A 17,537-nucleotide genomic window follows, 5' to 3' on the forward strand; every position below is an offset into this window, starting at 1 on the left:
GAACCGTAGGGCACCCTGATCCTGTACCATCATCTCTGGAGCATCATGATCCCAGGGCACTGCCATCCCATACCTCAGGCATCCATCATACTATGATCCCAGGGGCATTGTGCCCCACACCCCGGGCAGCAGGATCTCAGGTCATGGTCACCCCCCCAGCTATCTTGTACCCCATAGGCTCAAGCCCATCTGGCTGCCCCTGGAGCCGTATTTAGCCACAACTAAAGAGTGTGGGAGAGGGATTTTTAGTAAAATCCTTTTTCACAGTGCCAGCATCACTCCCAGGCATCTGGATCTCTCCTTGAGTGCAGGGGGCCATGGTGGGATCTAGGAACATGGGATGGCCCTGGTGTGGTGGTCACAGGGGACAGTTGTTGGGGTGGCCACGCCAGCACTGGTGTGCAGGTGCCCTCCCGTGGCTGGCACGGGAACGGTGAGGTACCCTAACCCTCACCACCCGCAGGTGGGTGTGCCTGGGGGTAGAGACCCTTCCCTTATAGGGGGATAGGGTGCTGCCAGCCTGGGTACAGCCCTGTTGAAAACACAGCCCCAGCCTGGGAAAAAATAGAATTAAGTTTTAATGAGAAATTCAAGGGACTTGAAACCCCCATGGGATCCCTGGGTGGTCCAGGGCACCCCACAACACCCACAGGGTTTGAGCCCCAGACCCCATGGCATAGCCTTGCTGATGTGGGGCTGAGTCCCAGACCCCCACAGCACAGCCTCACCAGTGTGGGGCTGAACCCCCCAGCATCTATTCAGTGCAGGACTGAGCCCCACCACACCCCCCTGGCATGGGGCAAGGCCAGGGGAGAAGCCAGAGGGGTCTGGGTCTGAGCTGTGGGAGAGCACCCCACAGCACCCAGCCTCCTACCAGCACCTGCCCCATAGGGACAGTGCCCCAGAGCACAATGCGTCCCTCCTAGGAATGTGTCAGGGGTCTGGAAGCCCCCATGGTGCAGAGCACCTCATCAGCACCCATCCATATCTTCCTCCTCTTCTTCCTCCTCCTTTTCATTATCCCTGTTCTCATTCTCACCCTCGGGCATATGCTCTGAAGGAGCAGGGGGGAAGGGGAGGCCACACTCCAGGTTGACATAGGTGACAGCCAGGTTGACGTAGTGCTTGCCCTCCAACGTGGCCAGGACACGCTCCAGCTCACCCACCAGCCCGGTGAAGGATGGCCTCTCCTCAGGTGCTGGTGCCCAGCAGCTCAGCATCACCCCGTACCTGCTCCGACACCCCTGTCAGCACCATCAGACACCCAAGACCCCCTCACCCTCCCTGCCCACCCCCCAGCCATACTCACAGGGTGTCAGGGCAGTGGCAGGGCTGTGGCAGCCGCCTCCCCCTCAGCAAGTAGCTGGTCATATCATAGGGGTCCACACCGGGGTAGGGTGATGCCCCCCGGGTCAGCAGCTCCCACATGAGCACCCCGAAGGACCACTGCCAAGCAAAGAGCCACCATGGATGGGAGGCATGGGTGGGAAGGGAAGGGGAAGGCGACAGAGATTGGAGTCATGCCTACCACGTCTGACTTGGTGGTGAATTTTTGGGTCTGGAGGCTCTCCAGTGCCATCCACTTGACAGGCAGCTTGGCGTGGCGGTGCTGTCGGATGCTGTAGTACTCCTTGCCAAACACATCCCGTGCCAGCCCAAAGTCAGCCACCTTCACTGTCAGCATCTCGTCCAGCCTGCAGGACACCAGTTAGGGGAATAAAGGCCAGCAGCCTTATGCCCACTCCCCAGGACCACCCCATGGCAAGGGTCTGGCAGCCATGTCCCCACTCACATGCAGTTTCTGGCTGCCAGGTCACGATGCACAAACTTCTTCTGGGCCAGGTACTCCATGCCCAGGGCCACCTGGAGCCCGAAGCCAACAAGGTCCTTCACGGTGGGGCTCTGTGGGGTGGCAGCAGTGAGCGGGATGCATTCAGCCACCCACTGTGTTCACCCCCAGGGAGCCCCCATACCCGCTCCTGGGCGCGGATGAAGTGGCGCAGGTCCCCATGACGCATGTAGGGCAGGACAACAAGGGGCAGCCCATGGCGGGGCAAGCATATGCCCAGCAGTGAGAGCACCTGAGGGTGGTGGAAGCTCTTCATGAGGATGCCCTCACGCAGGAACTCTTCCACCTCTTCCTGGTCTGTGATGCCTGCCAGGAGTGGAGCCGTGAGGCACCCCATCACTGTGCCATGCTGTGGGACCATGGCACAAGACCACAATGCAGGACCATTCCATGGGAGCAGCAGCTACTCACGGTGCAGGGACTTCACAGCACAGTGGAGATCCCCCAGCACTGGGTCTGTGTAGGTGCCATGGTAGACACTGCCAAAGTGCCCTGTGGGGACAGTCATCATGAAGCTGGTACCACACACGGTGAATGGGTGATGCCACAGCAAAACTGGGGTGAGGCATCACCTTTGCCGATGACCTGGTGGCGGTGGGTGACAAGCCGCTCCTCAGGGATGAGGATGTCCTTCACCTCCTCCAGCAGCTCAGGACGCAGGTCCTCCAGGCAGCAGGATGTGGCCCTGAGTAGGGGTATGGGGGACCCATCGCCCACCACACTTCCAGCAGCACTGGCACCGGCACTGGTGAATCGTGCGCGGGGAACCATGGGCCCGGGACTGCCTGCTGTGGGCAGCACTGGGACAAGCAGAAGCAGGGTGAGGGCTGGGCAGGCAGCCAGCACCCCATCCCCACTGGTGACACCCACGTACCCAGCACCTCCCTGTAGTCAACACCGGGGCGCTGGGTGGTGGTGGGGATGTCCCCACGGCTGGGCTGCACAAGCAGCTCCAGGTTCTCTGTCCCTGTGGGAAGCACTGGGCTGAGAGGGGGGAGGCACAGGATGGTGGGGGGTTGGGGGACACTGGGGTGCTCATGGGGCATGGTGCTCACCTGCTGTCTTCCTCCAGCGCCAGTGGAGCAGCACGGCAGCAAGGACACAGCAGACCAGGAAGGTGATACCGGTGCCCAGGGCCAGGCTGGCAGCCATGCCCAGCGAGGAGGCAGCAGGCAGCACCCAGCCCAGTGCCTCACAGGCACCATTCACGCAGATCTGGGGGAGTGGGGGCTCAGTGGGGACAGGGCAGGGGACACAGGGTGGAGGGATCACCCACCCAGGGGGTGCCTACCTCCACGGGGGCCCCAGCTGGGGGCAGGCGCAGCTCGCGGGGCAGGCGGCACGTCACCTCGTTCTTCAGCACGTTGGGGTGGCAGTCCCGGCCCCCCACTGTCATGGTGATGTTCATGCAGGTGGCCACGGCGTCCAGCCCCAATTGCTGTCCAGACACAATGCCCTGAGCCCAGTGATCCTGATGGTGGGACACCCCTGCCCCAGCTCACCCCACTACCCCACGTACGTGCACCTCGATCTCGTCGTCACCAGGCTTGAGGTGCAGGCGCCTGCCCTCCTGCTCCAAGGGGAAGACCTCAGGCTTGGGGTAGTAGCGGAGGCGGAAGTGCTGGTGGCCAGCGGCACCGTCCAGGAGCACGCTGAGGTTCCCCAGTGCTGTCTCCACCTTGCTCTCAAAGGGGAAGGCTGGGCTGGGGCACAGCAGCTGCTCAGGTGTCCGTGGGTCCTGGCACTCCTGCAGGTGGTGGGATGCTGGGTGCTGGCACACCACGGTGCTGTGGGGATTGGGGTGGGCAGGGCAGGGCCATGGGTGATGGCCTCCTGCCCCAGCACTTACCGTGGCTTCAGTCTTCACACCACTGGCTTCAAAGTAGATCTTGGTGCGATACACTGAGTTCAGGTGGGTGCCAATAATGGTGAGCACTGAGCCCCTGTGGTGGGCAGGGGTCAGTGCCCTGGCATACACATGGTCCCCAGGGTGCATGCAGTCCCTGAGGTACCTGTGGCACCCGGGGCTGGCACAGTCCCTGTGGCGCACATGGTACCCAAAGCACATGTGGTCTCTAGGGTGCACGTGGTCCCTGGAGTGCACGTAAGTCCCCAGCACCTCATCCAGCCTCATGGTCAGGGTGAGGGGAGGCCAGGGCATTTGCCCACAGGGGAAGGGAGCCCACACACTCACTCATAGCTGCAGCTGGGGATGATGGCAGATATGGAGGGGTCAGGGCGGTACTGGAAGGACAAGGGGGCCAGGAACTCCTCCTGGTCAATCCATAGGGACACCTGGACCATGCCCAGGCCACCAGCAGCAGGAACTGTGCACCAAATCACCCCATCACCCTGGCTGTGGAAACAGTGGCTGTGGCTGGAGGGGACAGTGGGACCATGGGGTGGTCCTTATGCTATCTCCATGCTAGACACCCTGCTGTGCCCAGCAGAGGCAGGACAGGGCTGTACCTGGGCTGCCTGGACAGGGGACACTCAGAGCCATTGACTATCACCTGCCAGCTGCTGCCTGAAGAGAGGTGCATGCCATGGAGTGAGAGCTGGGTGCCACCCCCCTGTGGGCCAAACGGAGGGTGCAGGGCACTGATGTGGGGCTCCTAGGCAGAGACAGTGTCAGTGGAGAGGATGGGTGACCCAACTCCCCCAAACCCTACCAGAGTGGCAACAAGCATGGGGCCGTACCACAAAGAAGAAGCCACCAAGGCTGGATGAGCCATTGACACGGAAACCAGAGGATCGATTGGGTTCCTCCACAGTGAGTACCACTTCAGCTGGGCCCCTCATCACTGTCAGGCCCCCCAGCTCCAGCTCACACACCAGCACATCCACAAATTCCTTGTGGCGAGAGGTGGGCAGGGGTCTGTGGGACAGTGATAGGGAGTCATCCCCAGCTTGGGCAGCAGCCCCAGATCCCTCTCTGCTGCTGTCACCCTCTGGCACTGCCACCCACCTGTGGCTCCTGCTCTCCTCCAGCAGCACAGAACATCCTCGCTGTCCCACTGCCACCCGGTAAGTGCCAGAAGGGATGCGCTGGGGGTCAGGTTCCAAGCGGGATCGGAAGGTCATACCGCAGAGTGTCACCCGCGTCCGGCCCCGCAACGGGGCACTCCGGGGGTGGAACTGCAGGACAGGCACCCGTGTCACCCTGAGCCCCAATGCGTCACCTCCATCCCCACCTGAGCGCCCAGGAGGTGTGGGATGCTGGGGGACGGTGGCACAGACTTACGTCAGTGAGGAGAGGTGGGCAGCTGTCCTGGACCCAGGGGCCATGGCACTCATGCTGGCGTCTGCAGCCATCCCTGCACCATCCACAGCCCATGAAGCGCTCAGCCCGCAGGCAGCGCTGGCATGTGGAGAAGTGGCGGCAGCCGGGGCCGGTGACGTTGAGCTGCCACACCTAGGGACAGAGAGAAAAGGGTAGTAGGGGACATAGACCTCATCGTCTGCCCTATGCCCCTCAGGTCCCCCACTCACCTTGGTGCCAGCGGTGAAGTAGAGTGAGTGGCTCTGCAGACCCATGGCACCCTGCACTGGCCCCGGCTCCCCCAGCGAGAAGTTGGCCAAGGTGAGGAGGTAGGAGCTGGAGCGTTGGAGCACCATCTGCAGCAGGGCAGAGAGGGGGGCTGAGCACACCCTCTGCCCTGCCTGGACCCACCCCACCCAGCCCCCCATCCCACCTGGAAGATGCGTCCTTCTGCTGTGCCCAGGTGTGCCACAGTGACATTCCCCAGGGCGGTGACGAAGATGGAGGTGAGGAGGACACCAGTCAGGTGCCCATTGAACAGGTCCACCTTATGGGAGGTGGCGGGGACGAGGGTGGGCTGGTTCCAGCAGCTGGTGTCAGTCACTGGTGCTGAGAGGTTCACCTGCAGTGGAGCATTGGGTGGGTGTCTCAAAGCCAGCCCCAGCACCCCGAGCCCCCCACAGACTCATGAGTGAGCACTAGCTCCAGCCATGAGATATTTGGGGGAGCACTTGATTTCCCAGACTCCCCTCCAAGCTGGAAAAATTTTTTGGGAAAAAACCATTTGCAACCCCTCCCACAACTCTCTCATGGCGTCAGATCCTGCCCTGCCCTCTGGACCATCTGGATGTGGTTATCGGTGCCGGCACCAGAGGCCAACCACCCCAAAGCCAGCCCTCTCTGTCCCTGGGGTGCAGTGGGGGGCTGCGGATCTAGGGAAACAGCAGATGCTGGGGGGGCTCCACTGGCCCCCACCAATCTGCAGGGCAGGAGGTCCCCTCCTGGCTCATCCTGCCAGCAGTGTGAGTCAGCAGCATTGAGCTGTCTGCTCCGGTATGGGCAGAGGAGGGGATTTGCCTGCACCCCACCTTGTGCCTGGCTGAGAACTCCACAACTTGTGCCGTGAGTGCTCGGCAGGACCCTGCCTGCAGAGCAGGTCCTGCTGGGGTGCTCACCTGTCCCCATCCCATTCCAGCTGTGCCAGGACCTGTCCCTGGAACACAGCGTTCCTGCCCTGCGGCTGCTACAGACAAGAAACCCCAGTGACTAATTGCACTTCCGCCTGTGGTTTATTTGCCCAGAGCAGGCAGTGGCGCAGGGCTGGGGGGACAAGGCAGGAGAAGCCAGGCACCCCACACACCCCAGCTGGGGAGCACCACGGCTCTGTGGCTTCCCTGTCCCTAAGCACCTAGAGTGACTACCAACAACGCAGCGTGGGGATGGCCACCGCAGAGCTGGTGCTTCCTGGGAAGCCACACCGAGGAGAGGGAGGTTTGGCATGGCACTGTGCTGGGACACGTGTCTCTGGTACACAGCTCAGGTGAGTATGCCTGGGGTGGGCAGGATGGCCAGATCCCCACCCACATCTCCTCATCATAACCAGGGCTGTTGGTGTTGACACAGCAGAGTGCTGCTGCTCTCCCCCTGCCCAACCCACTTCACCAGTGCCTCCCAGCACCCCGGATCCACCTCTCCCCATCCCAGCCAGCCCCCTCGGACACAGACTCAGAGCGCAAGGGACTCACATTGTGGGGGCAGTATTCCACCGGCTGGAAGAAGCTGAGTCCCCGCAGCAGTGCTTGGTGCCCGGTACCACAGCACTTCTCCATGCCCTCCTCCATGGCCTGGTTGAGAAGGCGAAGGGGGAAGGCACAGACAGCCGAGTTCTCCCGTGGCACCCAGCTCTCTGGCCAGCTCTCAGCGAAGGCACCGAAGAGCACTGTGTCGGTGTCATTGATGCCGAGGTCACGGGCCAGGTGGGCACCGGGGCGGGCAGCATGGGCAGCCTGCAGCAGGTTGTAGGCAATGTCACGCTCGGCATCCCCCTCACCGCCACCACGCCGCCGCCGCCGCCTCTTGGACTCGAAGCGGCAGTCAAGGACGAGCTCGCGGTAGTGGTGGAGGTTGCGCTCGTGGGCACTGAGCCGCGCCAAGCGCGTGTGGTACGTTGCTGAACCTGGCCGCTCCAGCTGCACTGTCAGGAAGTAGACGTAGTCCCCATCAGCGAAGGAGTGGATATAGTGGATGGTGTAGTTGTCCCGGTATTGAGGCAGCACTGTCAACCACTGGAAGTCATCCGAAAACCCATCCAGGGTGCCCTTCAGCCTGCGGATGGACACAGACTGCGGGCTGTACTGCGCTGCCACGCTGCTGTTGATGGTGGAGCCAAGGTAAAAGTAAGAGGCGTAGGAGGTGGCCACCACGGTGGCACTGGTCCCCAAGGGGCTGGCCACACAATCAGGGCAGGATGTGGGGCTATTGCCTGTGGCTGTGTATAGGCAACGTGTGGTCGTGACGGTCACCTTGCCATCCCACACCTCCAGCTGGTGCTGGTAGCACAGCCCATGCCGTGCTGTGCCACAGCTGTACAGCCACGGCTCCAGAGGGTCCAGCAGCAGCAGGACATTGTCCATGTCCTCAGGGCCATCGGTAGTGACCGGGCACAGGTGGCAGATCTCGCACTCGCTGCTGCCCATTGGGCCAGTGATGAGGACAGAGAGGAGGTGCAGCTCAGGGCTGGCCACCAGGATGCGGTTGCGAACGGCCACAAAGACGGCAGCCGGGACAGCGGAGTCGGTGAAGACGGCGACATTCTGCACAGGGCTGTGAGCATCGAGGCTGGGAAGCACATAGGGGATGGAGAAGTTCCTGGTGGAGCTGTATGGGATGCGGGGACACTGCCAGGTGCCGGTGCCCAGTGGGGTTAAGGTGAACAACAGCAAGAGGCACACGCAGCACAACAGGTCCATGCTGCACAGTGCTGCTGGTATTGGGATTATGGTTGGTGCTCAGCACTGAGCAGGGTGGGGGCACGTGGAGGATGGGTCACCATGACATCTGCCAAAATACAGAAGGAAGGGTCATACCTGTTGCCTTAGGTGAGGGCCCTCGGTGTGGGGCTAGGGGTGCTGGGGTCCCCTGGGGCCAGACAATGGTGGGTGCTGCTGTGGTCCCCAGGAGCCAGACAACGATGGGTGCTGGTGGGGAGGATCAGCAGCACCACACCCCTTTTCAAACTCTGCAAGCTGGAGATGAAGCCGAGCTGCCACAGGGGACAAACCCTGCCTGCTGTCACCTCTTAGACACCCTCGCCTGTTCCCCGTCGTCACCCCTGCCCCAAACCGCACCCCTCCTGGGGATGGGAATGGGAATCCTGCCAGCCTTTGGGGACAAGGAACCCGAAGGACCCCTGAGGCAGGGCCGAGACTGGGGACCCCGTCAGTCCCCCGGGACAGCAATGAGGACAGGGGATCCTCGCGGGACCGGGACAAGCCCCCTGTCAGCTCCCCGGGACAGGGACCACGACGTACCCCCTGGGCGGGGCCCGCTGCTCGCTCACCAGGGCCGGTGTCTGTCCCCAGCCGATCTTCCCATCGGGTCTGGATGCCCCCACTCGCGGCTCCCCGGGGCCGCCCGATGCCGTTCCGAGCCGTGCCAGGCGGAGGGACGTTCACCTGGGCGCTGCCTTGCCGTGCCGTGCCGTGTTGTGCCGTGCCGTGCCGGGGCGGGGTGGAGAGGGGCCGGGCCGGAGCAGCCGAGGCGGGACGGGCCCCGGGAGCGGGCGGGACGGGGCAGGCGGGACGGGGGGGGTGAGCCCTGCCCCCGAGCGGCGAGGGGCTCCCCCAGAGCCGGCACCGGCAGCCCGGGGTGTCCGGTGGGACGAGGGGCTCGTGGGGACGTGGAGCTCAAGAACAACACCATCCCGAAGTGGGGAAAAAAGTTGGCACGATGCCCAGGTGCGGCCCTCGGAGGGTCCCCATGACTGGGAAGGGGCTGTCAGCATCCCGGGGATGCGTGCGGGGTCCAAGCACACTAAACACCATCAGGTGCGGCTGTCAGGGGCGGCAGGGGTTGTCAACACCCCGGCACACGGTATCACCGCTTCCCCAAAGCTGCCGGCAACTCACTGCCAGGCCGGCTCAGCACGGGTGTTTCCCGCCGGGGGGAAAAAGCAGGGCCAGGGCAGCCACAGCTTTGCAAGGGGAGGCCAGGGAGGCATTTCCCTTGTGCCCATTCTTTGCCTCCTGTCCCTTCACACCCCTCGCCACGGGCTGCCAAACGCTGCCGGGACTTGTGGCTCGTCCCAGGGATGACGGAAGGGGAAGATGCTTCACGCCAGCGAATTTATGGGAGGGATTTACCCCTCTCCCTCTTCTCCCCCCCGCCCCGCGCCCCGTTGACCCTCGGGCTGTGGGGCTCCGTTTCCCAGCTGTGTATAGGGACTTTCCCTCACGCCAACCAGGCTGCTGCCTCGCACTACCAGGAGGGACTTTGTTCCCAGGAGGGGCTGAACATGCCGAAAAAGAGCTCCCTGGGGCCGGGCCACCTGGCCAGCCCCAGCCCCGCGTTGTGCAAGGCCAGTGGTTAGCCTGGCTCCGCGCCTTACCCAAGAGCTCCTTCCTCCGGCTGTACGGCTCCAGCTCCGTTTCGACATGAGCTGGCCCCGGCCAGCTCGTCCTGGGGTTTGCGCCACTCCCACCCCCCAGATAGCACAGCCCTGGCTGCTTCACACCGCTTCCCGGCGGTTTTCCCAGCTCCCAGCGGGTCCCCGAGGCTGGGACTGCACTGTACCCAAACTTGGACCAAACTGCATAACCCCCCCCCCCCTCCAAACCCCAGCTTGGCCACTTGCCCCAACTAAGGGGACACCAAGTGACGAGACGTGACTTCAGGTCCAAATAATGTTTATGAGCAAAGACAAGCGATTACACTCTGGCAGGAACACAAACACGGGAGCAGAGTCCCCACGCTAGCCCTGCCGGGTCTATCCCCGCCCCCTTGGTGCCACCCCCGTGGCCCTGCCCCTCCTTGCACACCCTGGCAGACAGCCCCCCTTATGGAGTTGAGCTCTGCCCCAGCCCCCCCACCAGAGCCTTGGGACAGACAGGGAGGAGACAGCCCATGTGCAGCAGCAAGTTTGAGGGGCTGAATCTGGGGGCAGGTGCCCCCACACCAAGGGGATTGCCCTTCTTGGGCTTGGGGGGGCACTAGGGCCCTGTGACAGTGGCATCTCCACAGGGCTGAGCTTGAGCCACCCCTTTAGGGTCTGCTGCTCAGAAGCCATCACCACGAGACCACAAGCCCAGGACCCTGTAGTGCAGACCCACCATCCCTGCCTGCCAGTGTGACCAGGGACAGCCACAGTGGGAAGGGTCTGGGCACACACAGGTGCCAAGGGGGCAAACCTGCCAGGGCAGGGTTCCAGGGCTGCCTGGAGCATGGGAGCCCATATCCCCCAGTGCAGAGAGAGGAGGCCAGCCCTATCCCCACTTGGGTGGTGTCACCCGCCCTCTGCAGCCACAGCAGCACAGGGTTCCCCCCCCACCCCGAGTGCTGCCACATCTCTTCTGGAGATCCCCACCCTTGGCACAGCCACAGGATGGCAGAGAGAGGAGAGTGCCACAGGCAGCAGGACCCCAAGGCTCAGCTGCCTTCCAGCAACACAGGGTACCAGCACCCTGGCTCCATGAGCCCCATAAGGAGGGACAGAGCCAGGAGCAGCAGAGGAAGGGCAGCCCTCCCAGCTGAGGGACATTGCCTGCAGATGAAGGAAAGTCTTGGTCACCCCTTCCCCAGACAGCTGTGCACCCTGTCTCAAACACCCAGGTTGGACAGGCCCATGGGTGGGTCTCCCCATGCTCCAGGGTCCCACCACGCCCTCTCCCCGGGACTCACAGCCCAGGCTTCCCTGGGGGACAGGCTCCCCAGCACAGCAGGGGCTCCTCTGGCCATGCCCATCAGTACGTCTGGGGTGTGAGGATGAAGAGTCGGTCTTCCTCCTTGCGGATCCACTTCATGAGCTTGTTGACAGCACTGATGGCACCAGCCTTGGTCCCCAAGGGGCTGTAGCAGATGTAGAGCTCGAAAGCGCTGGTCACCTGTGTGAAAAAGCAGGGTACAGTCTGTCCACACATCTGCACACCACTTGAGACGGGCACTGCATCTTCCCCACATTAGCCCTGGGATCAGGCACAGAAGCTCCAGGGCAGGGACATGGGGTGCCAGTGGGCCACCCTGAACACTTGGCACTTGGTTTACTCACAAGCTGGGGGGACCAAACCCCAGGGTCTGCCTCTAGAATGGACTTTCTACTCGCACCACTGCGCATGACACAGCCCTCGGCACCGGTGCAGGGGTGCTTGAGGGGAGGCTGGCCACCAAAAAGGACCATGCTCAAGCTGGGGTACACCCTAGGAACCAGGGAGCTGGTGGTGTGTTTTGCCACCCTCCCTCCCCCCAACTTACTCTGCCATGAAGGACCAGAGAAGACAAGCTCACCCAAACCCTGCAGGTGGCCCTTACCCACGCCAGGAGGTTCTCCCGGGGGCCTGTGAAGTAGATGTTCTTCAGAGGGCGAGAAGAATTGTGAGCCCGGCTGTGGAGGTACTGGTAGAGCCCCAAGAGCCTTTCCTTTTCCTCCTCCCGCACGTAGGGTGCCTCAATCTCGGGGCTGCAGGAACACAGCGCCCCGTTAGCCCCCTGAAGAAGGGAATTCATGGAGAAGGATTGCCCCATGCCCCACACCACAGCCTTGGCCTGATGGTTCCCCAGCAGCCTTACCTGGTGAAGAGCCCAGAGCTCTTGGACTTGTAGATGAAGTGCCGGAGGTCAGGGATGCCCACCTGGGCGACGCTGTAGAAGGGGGTGCGCAGGGCCTCCTGCAGAGCATGGTGCACCCCCCGCCGCCGCAGGCGCTCCTGGAAGCGCCGCTTGCAGTCAGAGACAGTGAAGAAGTCTTCACGGTCAGTGGAGACCAGCAGGAGGCACAGGTCCATTTCCTGCTCCAGGTAGGAGATGTGGGCGTGGAAGAAGCCGCTGGAGTTGAACTTAGGGAGGCAAATGGGAGTCCAGGCTTCACCCTCCCGGAAGGAGGAAGAAGAACTGATGAGGTTGAAGAGCAGATGGAGGTCAATAGGGTGGAGGAACTGATCCTTCTTCCTCACGAGAGACACCAGCTGGTTCCCTGAAAGGAGGATAGAGAAGACCAGGCTCTTGGCCTTGGCCTGCTGGAGGCTACTGCTGACAGCGTCCCGGACACTGGCGGCCAGGGGCAGGCAGCGCACGGCGCCCATCAGGAAGCTGGGGTCGTGGGCCATGAGGTCCAGCAGGTTGTCAGTGATGCGCTCAGAGCCGGCCAGGAGCCTGCGCAGGTCATAGTTCTGCTTCTGCTGGAAGATGTGGTTGAGCTGGGTCCAGGTCAGCAGGCTCAGGATCTGGTAGTAGATGTATAGCAGCTCGTGGGCAATCTCCTGCTCTGACTGCTGGGTCCGTGCCACTGCCACCAGCACCAGTGGGCTCCTCCGCACAAAGACCACCTTGTAGCCATCTGCTTGGGAGAGTCCCCAGGGGCCGGGGACAGATCTATAAGCCTGGTTTCTTGGGGACGCAGCCTTTCCCCAACCCACCAACCTCCCCCCGAGTCCCACCCACTCCCAGGGCAGTACCTGCGTGGATGGACCGGATGGCGTTTTTCTCAGCCTCCAGGAAGGACACCAGGGCCATCATGACACCCATGGTGCTTGAGAGGGCCTCCTCAGAGCCGTAACGGGAGTACACGGGCTTGCCCGCCTCGCTCAGCACAAAGACGTGCTTCCGGTGCATGCGCCAGGCGTCCATGGTCACGTCTTCCTCCTCCTTGCTCGACAGCACTGAGTCGCGGCGGTTGGTCTGTGGGGATGGCTCCAGCTTCCCCTCTTTGTTCTGCCTCATCTCCTCCTCCAGGTCGAGGGCCATGCCCGTGAGCTGTGTGCTCAGCTCACTGAAGTCCTTGCTGATCTGCTCCATGCTGCTCGGCTCCGCCGGCTCCCCCCGCCTCTCCTCCGGGCTCCGCGCTGCGGCCACCCCGTCCTCAGGACTGGTCAAGTCCTCGTAGGAGCGGGTGTGCACAAACATGGCTCCCTCCTGGCCCGCTCCTGGGAACAAAGGGCCCTGCAGTGTCCATCCCTCTGCCCGCCCCCCACGCCAAGGCAGTGGGTGGACAGAGGGGTGCGGGGAGGGACTTGTCCTCCTCTCCCTGTCTTGTGGCACCCAGGGGTGCTGCTGGTGGGGAGTCACCAGTGGGCACATCTCCACCTGCCCGAGGGGCTGTGAAGGGCCCGGTCCCCATCATGAGGAGATGCTTTTCCCCCCACCCCCTCTGGGGAGCTCTGCTCCATACCTGGCTCTGTCCCCTGTGCCAGCCCTGGCGTGGGGCTCTCGGACCGCTCTGCGTGCTGCCCATCGCCGGGTGCCAGGGAGCCATTGGGCACTTCCCAGCCTTTCTTCTTGTGGACATCCGCAGCCATTCCTCAGGGCGGGACCTGCATGTGACCCACAGCCTCACCCCTCTGTTCCTCACCCAAAAAACAGGTCCCGAAATGCCCTGCTCTGAATGAGGACAGTGTCAGTATCCTCGGCCCAATCCTGCTGCCTCAGTGGGCAGCACCAAGCCCTGCTGAGACGTCAGGAAAGCTGCTCTAATCCAGCAGGATTTCCTCCCCTCCTCCGTAGCCCTGGCTCCTTCCAGCTCCCCGGTCCCAGCACCTTTCATCCAGGCTTGGCCCCGATTTCCCCCAGCACCGGGAAAGCTGCTCAGCCTCTGGAGCAGCGAGGGGGCAGGGACCCAGCCCTGGATGGGGCTTGTCCCGAACACCAAGGATCCCAGAAGCCTGATGTTTGCCAAGGGTGGGTTTTATGGTTCTCCTCGGCCCGGATTAGTGGCTGACATGAGACCAGGCTGGTGACGTTCCCTCCTGAGGCTACGGCCCCCAGGCGGTCGAGCCCCGGGGAGCAGGGTGCCCCCTCCAACCCCTGCCCGGTGGGTCAGCCCTCCCGGGCAGAGCCTGGCCGAGATTTCAACCCAAGCTTTCCTCTCAAACACAAAGGCAAAACAAGGCAGCAGCAGGAAACCAGTCTGGCCCGGGACTCTGTGCTCCTTCCTTACCGGAGCCTCCTTAGGCTCCGAAGGCAGCTGGCGGGGGGGCTCAGGAACCCCCGGCTTCTGCCGGTGCCCGGGACACCCGCAGCCCCGAGGCCAGCGGGCAATGCCGCCCCGGGGGGCTGGGCGCTGGAACCCCCTACCCCAAAAGCCCGTGACCTCCCGACAGCTCCGGAGGGTGTCGAACCAGGGCCCCGTCTTCGCCCGGGCCGAACCCTCCCGGCTGCGGCGCTGCCAGCCCCGGCTCTTCCCGGAGCGCCCCGGGGGTGAGGGTCTCCCTGGGACCCCCGTGCCCGGTGCGGGGCCCGTCCCACTACCTCCCCACCCAGGGGTCAGCGTTGCCAGAGCACCACCAGGCCCGGAGCCCCCGAAGGACAAGGCGCAGGGACCGACCTTCGCGGCTCCTCCTGACAGCACCGGAGGCCCGGGCGAACGGCGAGGCGGCGGGGGGCCGCCCGGCAGCCCCCGGCACGGTCTAGGCGGGGCAGGGGGGACGACGCCGGCGGCGGGCAGCCGCCTCCCGCCCTGCCCCAGGTCCCGACCCCGGTCCCAGCCCCGGCGCCCCCGGCATCGCAACACCCCGCCCCAGCGGAACCGCCCCCCGCCCCTAACCGGGACGGGCCCCGCTGCATCATGGGAGCTGTAGGCGGCCCCCGCTGCTCGCCGCTACCTCCCTTCTCCCCAGAGACTACAACTCCCGGTAGGCCCCGGGACGCGGAGCGGAGCACGCTGGGAAATGGAGTCCGCCCTACGCAGGGCATGGCGGGAGCGGTAGTGCAGCGTCTGGGCTGGCCGGACTCTGCTTCCCAGCGTGCCCCGCGGGGCGCAGGGGGCAGCGGAACTTCCGTCTTCTCGCAGGGGTTGCGCTGGGCCTGGCGCGGCGGGAGCGGCGGTGGCGGAGGTGAGAGGCGGCCCCGGTCCGGCCCAGCGAGCAGCGGTGGGCCACCCGGTGTGGCGGGGCTGGCGGGCTGTGCCTGGGCAGGGGCGTGGGATGTGCCTGGGCAGGGGCGCTCGGGTGGTTCCCGGAGGGTAGAACCGGAACGGCCATCCGGGATAGGGAAGCGGTGTGTGTGTGATCCTGGGGTGTCCCCGGGACAGAGGGGGCATCGCCGTTGGTGCGCTGAGAGGGAAGCGGGACGGGCTGGGGGGTGTTTGTAGCTGGGGCTGCCCGGGATTGTGGGGGATTCCTCCCATGGGGCTTCCCGGGAGAGGGGTGTGCGCGGGGGCTGCTGGGATGGCGGAGCCGGGGGTTGCCCCAGGGGGCTCCATCGGAGTCGGGATGCGGGGCAGTGTTTGTCTTATTGGGACACCGCGGCCCCTCCGTACCGGGGGCTGCCTCGGCTGTGAGCTCTGAGGAGGCCGGTCCCGGTTCCGTGACCCCGCTGCTGGCTGTGGGCTCGGCCTTCTGCTCGGAGCCTCAATCCCCGGTGGGACCGGGGTTTGCCGGCTTGAGCAGCTCGGCCCCCGGTACCGGAGCATTAGGGCTGTCCCGCACGGGCCTCTGGCTCCGTGGTTGTGTTTCTACGTATCTCTGGGTTACTCAGGCCTTGCTTAGAATTAGGGTTTCTTTCACACCGTGCTTTGTGTGTTTTGGTAAAAAATGCCTTCCAGCAGCTTTGTTTTTTACAAGCAATGGACAAAAATCAGGTGAGATTCCTGCTGGGATGCAGAGGGAGGCGATGGGGGCTGTCACTGGGGACACATCAGGTGATGCTACGGTTCAGTCACAGGCTGAGCTGTAAATGAAGGCTGAGGTGGAGGCAGGATGTGGCCCGGCTGGTGCTGGAGGCTGGTGAAGACCAGGTGATGAGCTCCTGGGGGAGATAATGGTGGGTCTTGTGTTTTGTTTTTTAAAAACAGTTGTGCCACAAGAGTTTGGTGGTGTTGCTGGTGTGCGGTGTTGATTTTGGAACCACTGCTGAAAGTGAAATCCACTGTCCTGTCCCCGCAGGGTGCTGGTGGTGTGAAAGTCTCTCTCAACACTCCCTCCTCTCAACACAAGTGGGAATGCACTTGTGAAGTCCTTTGAGACAGGCAAGGTCCCAAAGTGATTGAGAGGCTGTTAGAAATTCACCGGATATTTCCTAACATGTCTTTTTAAAAGTATCATACAACTGAAAAGCACACACCCTCCCTTCTTTCAAAGTGAAAACCTCCAGCATGACACCCAGAAGAGCTGGGATGGTTCCCTCTCCCTTTGCTTCCATACTTCAGTGACATGATTTTGATATTTTCTTTGCTTATGGATTAGACATTGGAACTAACAGGCTTTCTTGGCTATTTACAGTTTCTGTAGCTTGAGGAAATGCTTTCTTTTGTTCTTCCTGTAGTACTTGAATTTCATAGGCTTTTTCCTTTCTTCAGCCTTACAAAAACTTTTCTGGGCACTAAAAATGGTTTTGTAGCAAATTACTTCCTCTTTTCTCTGACCATAGTCTTGTGTGTAGTTACATGTTTGATTTCCTCATGGTCTATAAATACCATGTCTGGCAGCCTTGGCAAAATCTGCTTGGAGAGAAATTGTGAGTACTGGGGTATTTTCCTGGAAATAGCATCTCTGAAAATTCACCTTGCCTAACCCATCACCAATTTCTCATCTCTCCCCCCACATTTGGAAGAAAAGGTGCAAAGTTGGGTGTGGTTCAGTGAGGACTGTACTGGCATTCCTCACTCTGACCCTTGCCAGAAATCTTTAATTATTCCTTGAGAGAGTCAGCCACTTAGTCTGGCTCAGTTGCATACTTCTGATGTGCAGTGCCATTATTTTACCCTAGGAAGATGTAAATTGAAATCAGAGGTTCCCAAAGAGTCTGCTGTTGGGCTCAGCAGGTGCATTTGGAGAGCAGGATGGGGACTGTCCCCTGAGTGGCAGTGCCAGGCGCTGGGCTGGGGGCAGGGGCACAGTGCTGAGGAAGCCCTTGGGTGTAATTGCCAGGGAGCATCTGGAGCTCATCAGTCTCTGGAGTCTGTCAGGAGGGCTGCAGGACCACTGGTTGTTGGAAGAGCTTTCCACAGAGGAGCTTTCCCTTCTCTGAGATCCACCTTCTGCATCTTCACTGGAGCCAGGTCTTTGCCAGCAGGAGGCGGAGCCAGCAGGGAGAGGAGGAGGGAAACAAAATGCATACATTCAGGATGCATACTGGCCCTCATGATTATTCAGCATAATTGTAACAGCTAATTATTGTCTTAAGAGGACTCAAAGTCTGGGTTGTGCGAGTAACTGGACCGCAGTCATGTGTTCTGCCTTACTGTGTCACTCTGAAATGTCCTTTCTTGCCATCTCCCTCAGA

General features: G+C 62.2%; 3 protein-coding genes across 8 annotated transcripts in view; 1 reads left to right on the plus strand and 2 right to left on the minus strand.

The window, feature by feature from the left end:
* Positions 1-244: 244 nt before the first annotated feature.
* Positions 245-8,832, minus strand: MST1R (macrophage stimulating 1 receptor). 4 transcript variants are annotated; one of them, XM_071755586.1, is made up of 21 exons: positions 8,671-8,832; positions 6,857-8,168; positions 5,545-5,733; positions 5,342-5,467; positions 5,094-5,264; positions 4,818-4,987; positions 4,550-4,727; positions 4,319-4,464; positions 4,044-4,205; positions 3,699-3,792; positions 3,369-3,596; positions 3,141-3,287; positions 2,905-3,064; positions 2,724-2,816; positions 2,422-2,649; positions 2,261-2,341; positions 1,974-2,155; positions 1,793-1,902; positions 1,529-1,694; positions 1,310-1,446; positions 245-554 (listed from the first exon to the last, which is right to left on the minus strand). In XM_071755586.1, the coding sequence occupies exons 2-21, from the start codon at positions 8,078-8,080 to the stop codon at positions 359-361; spliced, it is 4,188 nt and encodes a 1,395-aa protein (XP_071611687.1). In that variant the 5' UTR covers positions 8,081-8,168; positions 8,671-8,832; the 3' UTR covers positions 245-358. The 4 variants fall into 4 exon arrangements, with proteins under 4 accessions (XP_071611687.1, XP_071611684.1, XP_071611685.1 ...); XM_071755583.1 differs by lacking the exon at positions 245-554 and adding an exon at positions 561-1,230; XM_071755584.1 differs by lacking the exon at positions 245-554 and adding an exon at positions 561-1,230 and having other exon boundaries at positions 8,642-8,771.
* A 1,166-nt stretch (positions 8,833-9,998) lies between these two features.
* MON1A (MON1 homolog A, secretory trafficking associated) lies at positions 9,999-14,822 on the minus strand. Of its 2 annotated transcripts, XM_071755590.1 has the most exons (6): positions 14,641-14,822; positions 13,489-13,630; positions 12,776-13,243; positions 11,892-12,657; positions 11,634-11,781; positions 9,999-11,209 (listed from the first exon to the last, which is right to left on the minus strand). In XM_071755590.1, exons 2-6 carry the CDS (start codon positions 13,613-13,615, stop codon positions 11,069-11,071), a joined length of 1,650 nt encoding a protein of 549 aa, XP_071611691.1. In that variant the 5' UTR covers positions 13,616-13,630; positions 14,641-14,822; the 3' UTR covers positions 9,999-11,068. The 2 variants fall into 2 exon arrangements, with proteins under 2 accessions (XP_071611691.1, XP_071611692.1); XM_071755591.1 differs by lacking the exon at positions 14,641-14,822 and having other exon boundaries at positions 13,489-13,634.
* Positions 14,823-15,064: 242 nt separating this feature from the next.
* RBM6 (RNA binding motif protein 6) overlaps positions 15,065-17,537 on the plus strand; it is a 56,236-nt gene continuing 53,763 nt past the window's right edge. For both annotated transcript variants that reach the window (XM_071755588.1, XM_071755589.1), the window contains exon 1: positions 15,065-15,148. The gene's annotated coding sequence lies outside the window, so the exon portion shown is untranslated. The remainder of the gene's footprint in view (positions 15,149-17,537) is intronic.

Source organism: Heliangelus exortis, chromosome 12, assembly GCF_036169615.1.
Source record: "Heliangelus exortis chromosome 12, bHelExo1.hap1, whole genome shotgun sequence".
Classification (NCBI taxonomy): domain Eukaryota; kingdom Metazoa; phylum Chordata; class Aves; order Apodiformes; family Trochilidae; genus Heliangelus; species Heliangelus exortis.

Coding starts and splice junctions, on each gene's coding strand:
- MST1R (XM_071755583.1), bottom strand. CDS start 8,080: ATGGACCTGTTGTGCTGCGTGTGCCTCTTGCTGTTGTTCACCTTAACC. Junction 4,465..4,549: donor TTGGTGGCTTCTTCTTTGTG/GTACGGCCCCAT, acceptor GTCTCTGCCTAG/GAGCCCCACATCAGTGCCCT. Junction 3,288..3,368: donor ACGACGAGATCGAGGTGCAC/GTACGTGGGGTA, acceptor GTGTCTGGACAG/CAATTGGGGCTGGACGCCGT.
- MON1A (XM_071755590.1), bottom strand. CDS start 13,615: ATGGCTGCGGATGTCCACAAGAAGAAAGGCTGGGAAGTGCCCAATGGC. Junction 13,244..13,488: donor GGCACAGGGGACAGAGCCAG/GTATGGAGCAGA, acceptor CTTTGTTCCCAG/GAGCGGGCCAGGAGGGAGCC. Junction 12,658..12,775: donor CATCCGGTCCATCCACGCAG/GTACTGCCCTGG, acceptor TCTCCCAAGCAG/ATGGCTACAAGGTGGTCTTT.